General features: G+C 40.2%; 1 protein-coding gene across 1 annotated transcript; it reads left to right on the top strand.

The window, feature by feature from the left end:
* Positions 1–422: 422 nt before the first annotated feature.
* FABP7 (fatty acid binding protein 7) lies at positions 423–4,466 on the top strand (the record flags this gene model as incomplete). Its single annotated transcript, XM_082633697.1, has 4 exons — positions 423–542; positions 1,003–1,175; positions 2,382–2,483; positions 4,416–4,466. Exons 1-4 carry the CDS (start codon positions 470–472, stop codon positions 4,464–4,466), a joined length of 399 nt encoding a protein of 132 aa, XP_082489823.1. The 5' UTR covers positions 423–469.
* Positions 4,467–8,830: the final 4,364 nt, after the last annotated feature.

Here is an 8,830-nt window from a genome sequence, read left to right as displayed (position 1 = left end):
GAATGTCCTACTGTGCGTTTTTTTCTTTCCTCACAGTCTGAAACGGCCTTTGCCAAGTTTTCGGGCTGATCCTGAAAGACCTTCTCTCATTAGACGCTCCCTGCCTGCAGCCTCACTGAATCTTTGCAGAGATTTCTCAGGCAGAAGGGCTGCAGTGTGAGGTTTGGGAGGAACTCGACCTACTCCGCTAACCCAGTGGCCTGAGCCAATCACAAAGAGGATTGGAACCTGGCTCAACGCCCCCCTTCCCATCTCCTCCCCCTGCAACAGCCTCCTGGAAAGAGGGACACTGGAGGGATGTGTTTGCAACTCAAATCCTTGGCTTTTTGCCTGCCTCTTTTCTTAATAAGAAGGCAGGAGCTGCCGTGAGGTGCAGAGGGGTCTTCCGAATTGCAGTGGCCCTAAGATCCGAAGATCCTTGCCTCTGTCTCTTTTATCTGATTCTGAAGCTAACGGGAAAAGGGTAAGGATGGTGGAGGCTTTCTGTGCTACGTGGAAGTTGACGGACAGTCAGAATTTTGACGAGTACATGAAGGCTCTAGGTAGGTAAAAATAAGATGTGCTTTCTCTTCTCAACCTGCAGCTTCAGATACTTGCAGATTCCTTCTTCACCCATCAGGTTAGCAAGAGACAATGACAGATCACATTGTCATAATCAGGGTGCTAGGCTGTGTGTTTCTCACAGAACGGATATTTAAATGTGGCATTTGCCTGCTTCCTTGCCTAGGGCCAAATAACGGAGCATTTAGTATTCTGTGGAGGACAGGAAGCTTCTGCGCCTTTTCCGCTTTTTCTTCAGCATCCTTTTACTATTTATGCTTCCAAATAAGCATCCACTTGTTATTACGGCTCAGTAGTTGTCCTGCATAATTGATGGGCTAAACATACTCTACTGAAACTTATACTTTAGGACATAGATTCCAGAATAGGAAGGTAGATTCCTGCTTTGTGAGCTATTTTGGAAGTTGCAGCCAACTGTACTGCTTCCTTTTGCTATTTTAGGTGTGGGCTTTGCCACTAGGCAGGTGGGAAATGTGACTAAACCAACAGTGATCATCAGTCAGGAGGGGGACAAAGTGGTGATCAGGACTCAAAGCACATTCAAGAACACAGAGATTAGTTTCCATCTGGGAGAAGAGTTTGATGAAACCACTCCAGATGACAGAAACTGTAAGGTGAGGAGCCGCTCCTTCTCTGGGGGTGGGGATGGGAAGGAGAGAAGAAAAGAGAGAAAGTCCCAATATTTCTTTTTTTCTAGATGACGGGAAGTGAAAAATGTTCTCAGTATTTCACTTCAGAGAGAAGAACCAAGAGTTAATTTTGCATTCTAGTGTTCATAGCTTGTATTCTGAACAATGGGCACCTACCATAGCTCAAATCTTGAATCTGTTTCTTTTTTTTTTTTTTTTCGGTACGTGGGCCTCTCACTGTTGTGGCCTCTCCCGTTGCGGAGCACAGGCTCCGGACGCGCAGGCTCAGCGGCCATGGCTCACGGGCTTAGCCGCTCCGCAGCATGTGGGATCCTCCCGGACCGGGGCACGAACCCGTGTCCCCCGCATCGGCAGGCGGACTCTCAACCACTTCGCCACCAGGGAAGCCCTGAATCTGTTTCTTTACCATGTGTTTTTCTCATTTTATATCAAACCTGTATTTCAGAAAGTATTTAATAGTGTTCATTTGAAAGACTGCATTTTGTTTAATCTCTTTTTTGCCTCAGGTTGACTAAATCAATAGCTTGCCTCATTCTAAGACTCTGTTTAAAAGAGTAGGATGATTAGTCAGAAAGCACTAGTTCAGGATTTTTATTTCTAATACATAAATTTTTGCATCTAGATGGACACATTTCAATCAGATTATGAATTACTAGAGATTTTATAATAATGACTCTGGAAGCAACAGAGGAAATTGTACTACTTTGATAATTAGTTGATCACTATTTATTCAATTATTACTCTTTAAAAAATCAACTCAGGGGCTTCCCTGGTGGCACAGTGGTTAAGAATCCACCTGCCAATGCAAGGGACATAGGTTCAATCCCTGGTCCGGGAAGATCCCACATGCCACAGAGCAACTAAGCCCGTGCACCACAGCTACTGAGCCCGTGTGCCACAACTACTGAAGACTGTGCACCTGGAGCCTGTGCTCCGCAACAAGAGAAGACACTGCAATGAGAAGGCCGCACACCGCAACGAAGATTAGCCCCTGCTCGCCGCAACTAGAGAAAGCCCACGCTCAGCAACAAAGACCCAATGCAGTCAAAAATAAATAAATAAATGTTTTAAAAAAAATTTTAAATAGATAAAAATCAATTCATTTGGCTTCCATATAAGAAATCTGACCTCTTCCTATTGATATATTCTACATTTTGTTGTTGGTTTCAGTCTGTGGTTAGCCTGGATGGAGACAAACTTGTCCATGTACAGAAATGGGATGGCAAAGAGACAAATTTTGTAAGAGAGATTAAGAATGGCAAAATGGTCATGGTAAGTAGGAGCAATTTCCCCTTCCTGCTTCTTTGCCCACCACTCACCCCCTCATTTCCCATCTCCTTCCCTCTCCCTCCCTCCCTCCTTTTCTCCTGTCTTTCCTTCTTTAACAACATTAAATCACTAGCAAGATTCTTTAATCATGTGTAAAACAGGAGAAATAAAAATATCTTAGCTAATTGTTTCCTTCACTCTGCTTTTTTAATTACAGAAAAAGAGAAAAATTCTACTTAAGTGTAGTTTTAAAAAGTTGCCATTGATTTAGCTAAAATTGTGTCAGAAGAACAGCTGTTGGATTACCGTAATGTCTAATCCTCAAATGAAATCTGAGTATAAAACAAATCATCATGAAAATAGAGAGAGATGATATTACTATATTATCATTTGCTGAACCTCAGAAAAATTACTTTATAGCTTCTGTAATAAATGAGAGCTTTTAACATTTTATATTTTAGTTTATAAAGGTTTCACAAGTTCAGTGCAGATAATTTGGAATATAACAGGAAAGTGTAACAAAAATATGAAAATCCTTTTAATGTCCCCTTAGAGAGAACTATTTTGGTATTACTTCCTTCCAGTCTTTCCTTTTACTGCATCAGATAGCTTTAAAAACATGTCTATTCAATACTGGATAGTCATGTAAAAATTATAAAATAAAAAATAATTTAAAAATAATTTCTCTAATGATGGAGTAGCATCATAAACTGGGAAAAAATGTTATGTCTCAATCTAGCACCCCAGACACTTTTTTTTGGTGAGTTGAGTAATGGAATTTTGATGACATTGAAGTAGTCAGTACATCATTTGTGGGGTTTTTTGGGGGGGCAGGGGTTGCTTTACATATTCCTTCTAAGATAATAGCAGGAAGGGTCTTTTGGTTTTGTTATTTAAGACTATTGACTAGTTTTCTTCTCCTTCCCTTGAACACCAGCTAGCTGTTCTAGGTTGAGATAGAGGGCTTACATATTCATTCTTCATTTCCTGGGTGGAAGTGGATGTGGGGAGCAGAGGGACAGTTTTCCTTTCATGTTGATGAATATTTGCCCACGTTTTCCTGCAGTGACCATCAGCATCATCAAGCAAACAAACAAATTCATTTATAAAGGATTCAATCTGAAGTTCTCCTTTATGATTTTTTCTTTATTTTTTTCCTGAATACAGAAAAGTGGATAGCTCAACTTTGACATGTATGACGGTGATCAGGCAAGCCTGAGTTCAAACAAGGAAATGAAAGTAATGGATGACAAGGGCACACTACATTCTTGGAAATCACAAGACTACATGAAAATGATGAACACTAAAAAACACTAAATTTTGTAAAGAGGATTTATAGCAATTCTTCAAGTTGGATTAGATACAAGAGCCCATGTTGCACATTATAGCCACATAACCACCAAGGTTCACATAGGTTAAACATGACAGCCAAAGCAACGAAAACGTTTGTACATTTACCTTTTCCTGCTGATTGTGGAACAAATCATTGCAAATACGATTTGTCCAAATAATTTGGGTTTTCAAAAAACTCTTCAAAATTTATCTAGGTCATGAATTGTAAAGTATTATGAAAACCTACTATAAATTTTATACACTTTTTAAAGCAGATAGCTAATATGCTCCAATTACCCTGATAATTATAAGGCAAGAGGAATTCTTTTGACCTGAATCTAGATAATCTCAGTTTTTGCCTCATATTTCTTTTAGAGACATGAACTGTGTATACATGTCATTCACAAGATAAATATAAGGGTTTCTTTTCAAAAAATGAAGACTTATGCAACACTTAATGTTTGTAAATGCCATTATTCTTTTGTATAATACATAAATCATATATGTGATAATCTTTAAAATAACATAATATGATAATCTTTAAAATTTCCAGCTACTGATGTACCTGTGTAAAAAGATTTGGTTATCTTTTGAATCTTTCAGACTCTTACTTTTGGCGATGTGGTTGCCATTCGCCACTATGAGAAGGCATAGAAAACATCCTGATCTGGGGCTGGAGAAGTTCTACAATCTTTCTGTTTACCCAAGTCTCAGTGTTCTACGACCAATCACTAATTAGAAGGTTATCCTTGGTGTGGAGATGGAAAATGATGACTTCAAAACTTGTTTTAAAGACTTGTTACTGCAAGCCATCAAAGCCATTTTTGATCTGCAGATTTATCACATTTTCTAATTCCTATTAAAATTTTAAACTACTTTTTTTTAAAATAAAGAAGGGAATGCGTTCTATAATTTCCAATGGAATGCAAATCAAATTGGAATAAAAATTTTACACCCATGAGAAATTTGTTGTTGTTAATATCACTAATCTGGCTGGGAACTCTATATTAGAGAGTTTTAAATAAAATAGCTTTTTTTTTTTATGGCATAAAGTCAGGCTGGGGATGTTAGCACTTTGTTTAAAACACTAATTTAAAAAATAAGCAGAAGCCCAGGGAAATGTGGAAACATTTGGATTGGTAGTGCTGTAGAGAATTTGGGATGGCCAGGATCCAAAGGAGCTTTGTTATGGTGGGCTGGGCTGCACGAATGACCTCTTGCTACTAGAAACAGGCAGCCTGAAGAAGCAAGCTGATATACATGAAAATGTCTTATTAAAGGGTAAATATAATCAAAATCTCATATAATCAAAATGTCGTGTAATTCAAGCTTCTTATTGAAAGGTAAATAGGACCAGGGAGTGAATTTTATTCTAGACTATTGTAACCGAGTAGGACCCTAAGGGGCCTTCCAAGGACAGGCCTTCCTCCATATCCTCTGCTTTAGCTCCTCTCTGAAGCACCTAGATAACAGTATTTGAGGCACATTTCCTGAGTTGTTTTCCAGATGTTAAAACCCCCCACCAAATGGAAGATGTTAACTACTTGATGACCATGAGCACATAGCCCCAGGCCTCCTGGAGCCTAAGGACTGGTAATGTGAGCCCTTGTGACACCACCCTGTTACCTCACCATCAGTCAGTCAGAGAATTGTGCGTGAGCTGATCACATACCCTGCGACCCCACCTTCCTCACCTGTTTTTTTTTTTTTTTTTTTTTGCGGTATGTGGGCCTCTCACTGTTGTGGCCTCTCCTGTTGCGGAGCACAGGCTCCAGACGTGCAGGCTCAGCGGCCATGGCTCACGGGCCCAGCCGCTCCTCCCGGACCGGGGCACGAACCCGTGTCCCCTGCATCGGCAGGCGGACTCTCAACCACTGCGCCACCAGGGAAGCCCCTCACCTGGCTTTTAAAAATGTTTGGCCAAACACTTCAGGAAGCTCAGGGCTTTTAGGGCAGAAGCCACCTGTCTCCTCGCATGGCCCTGCAATAAACCTCTCTGCTCCAGACTCTGACGTTGCAGTTTGTTTGGCCTCATTGTGCATTGGGCACACGAACTTGTGCTAACACTATAAAGATGTATCTCCAGACAAGTACACTGAGCTGAACAAGGTCTATAAGTGCTAAAACGGATAAAATGGAGTGTGCAGAGGGCATTGTGTGTGCCAGTGTGTGTGTGTGGTGGTGGGGAAGCAGGGGTGTGCGAGGTTGGTGGAACTGAGTTGACCAAAGGAAAGTAAATATCTGTTTATGACTGGCTAAGATTTGCATTTGTAAAGTACAAATATTATTTTGTATTTCACTGTTTATAAGACGATTTTTGTACGTGTTCTCAAACCCACAATGTGAAGCAGGTAAGGCAGATATTATTATTTTTACTTTACCGATGAGGAAACTGAAGATTCGATTAACATGTCCAAGTTCTCTTGACTAGTGAATAATACTGAGAACTGCAAACCTTGCAATCTTCCCGCTTATTTCCTCTCAAAAATTAATATTTCAGCTAAATTTTCTTCTGAAACAAAAATGTAAGATTTTATTTTCCCTGAATTACTCCTTAGGAAAACTTTCCTGTTAGCCTCTGTGAAGGTTGGTGCGTGGGGCAGGGAAAGGGTAAATATTTTTCAGGACAAACATTCAGTATTCATTTTTAATCAACCCAGTATTTTCAGTAAGTTTCTATAAGTTAATTCAAGGTCCAATTAACTTACAGATATAAGTATGAGGAAACTTCCCTTAACTTACACAGTTCAACACAATGATACTATTACCTGACTATTGCATTACTTTAACTACTGCAGTAAAGAGTAGAAAAAATCTAAAGTGCAGCTATAGGATTTAACACGTGAATGTACAATTATTACTGAATGTCAGGATAAGATGGTCTAGCTCAGGTTACCATTACTAAAACTAGAGTCTACCTTTGTCTTTAAAAGCATGAAACAGAACATAGAGAGCGTGTTTGCTCCAATAGCTCTGAAAACCTTCATCTCTGCTTCTGGAGGAAGACTGCTTTCTCTTGGTGATTTCAGCCTATGCTCTGAGAGAAGCACGGCTTCTGGCCTCTCTATTTTTAAAGATACAAGGGCAAGGATAGGGATTTAGCTTCGTCTCATTATAATTAGGTCAAATAACATCCTGGGGCTTCCCTGGTGGCGCAGTGGTTGAGAGTCCGCCTGCCGACGCAGGGGACACGGGTTCGTGCCCCGGTCCGGGAAGATCCCACATGCCGCAGAGCGGCTGGGCCCGTGAGCCATGGCCGCTGAGCCTGCGCGTCCGGAGCCTGTGCTCCGCAATGGGAGAGGCCACAACAGTGAGAGGCCCGCGTACCGCAAAAAAAAAAAAAAAAAAAAAAAAAAAAAAAAAATAACATCCTGGCATTCATTTCCATAACAGCTGTCTGAAAAATGGAAAAGTTTTGGGATGGCCTAGTGGGAAGCAAAGTTACACTGGGTTAAAAGCTCAAAAGTTGCAGCAGTAGATCAAATGCAGTTTTCTAGGAAGATAAATAACAAGGATATTTACTTCCTAAATGTTTACAAGGTAGTTACAAATCATTTTCCTTCAAGCTATATTCTATCTCATACAGTAACCTGCCAAGGTACTAACTTTTCTGGTTTGCATTTAAAAAAATTTTTCAACGCCCTTGAAAAGGAAAAACTACTACGCCCAAAGGCAATTTGACTAACTGGCCCTGGAAGAACAGCTCTGAAATTCCAAGATCTCAGAGATACTAACTATGTTAAAGACTGTCTTGTGAAATCCAGTCATGAACCACTTTGTCACTGGTGTAGTCTCTCACCCAGATACACACGCTCACAACAAATTACACCTACACCTGGAACATGGGGACCTACAAATACATGCCCAGGTGTGAGGTGTACACCCAGAGATGATAAGGCACTGTAGCTTTGTGCTCCTCAGAGCGAGGGTATAAAGGAAAACAAAAGAAAGCAGAGGGAGTCAAAGGGAGGATAGCGTTTCTAACCATTAACTAAATATATTGCCTTTTTAAAATTGCAAGCATTTCTTAGGTTTCAAAATGTGTACGCCATATATTATGCTTACTTAAGAAGAATTATTTCACAACCAATTTACTTCCAGTAAAGCTGATTGAAAATTGGCAAAAGAAGAAGAGTGAGAATTGCTATTTTTACAATTTTAAAAAATCCTTATTCTATCTTTCAAAATGCTTCTCCTAGAAACATGCAAGTTATTTTGCTGTCCTTAAAGTTGTTCTCTCACATCCATTTTCCTTTTTTTAAAAAATCCTGCTCCATTTTCCTCCACACTCTTGAGGTTGTGGACTGAGAAACTCCAAGGACAATTTTTTCCACAATAGGAAAGCACTTTGGTTCTCCAAAGGCTTTTGATTCATCCTAAAGCTGAAGCAGAACTTGAACAGCCCTGGCAGCATATGAAGCAGAAAATGGAGGCACCCTAACTCCCATTTCAAAGCCCGTTTCATGAGACACTTTCCCATTAAATTACACAGCATACAAAATAAGGTTTTCTCTGTTGGGAAACGAATACACTTTACAACATCTTTTATGAGGTTAGTAATTCTGGAGGGTTTTTTCTTCTTCAGAGGAATTCCACGCCCTACAAATTTAAACTACATGTTCCCTTATCTTAAAGAAGCCAGCATCCTCATAAATGGTAATAGAAGGACCACAGACCCCAACGAAGTTTGGGGATCTTGGCTCCTTTGTCAGACTGATTATCTTCAAAAAGTCCTTGAAGAGTAAAATCAACCAGTTCTATGATTTTTGTATATCTCTGGAATGCATCGAATATGGTTCTGAGACATTGTTCTCCGTTGCAAAAACAAAGAAAAAAAGCCAAACGAATAAAAAACTGAAACCTAGTGTTTCTGAGCAGTGGTTCTCAAACGTCACCATCACTTTAGCGTCACGAAGAGGACTTGTACACACAAACGACTAGGCTTCACCCTCAGAGTTTGTGGCTCAGTAGGTCCCGGGCCGGCCTGGGAATTTTCCCTTCTAACTAGACTTCCCAGG

Source organism: Mesoplodon mirus, assembly GCF_964341445.2.
Source record: "Mesoplodon mirus genome assembly, chromosome: 10".
NCBI classification, from domain to species: domain Eukaryota; kingdom Metazoa; phylum Chordata; class Mammalia; order Artiodactyla; family Ziphiidae; genus Mesoplodon; species Mesoplodon mirus.
Note: the sequence above shows the minus strand (reverse complement) of the source record. Positions and strands in the feature narration are given on the sequence as shown.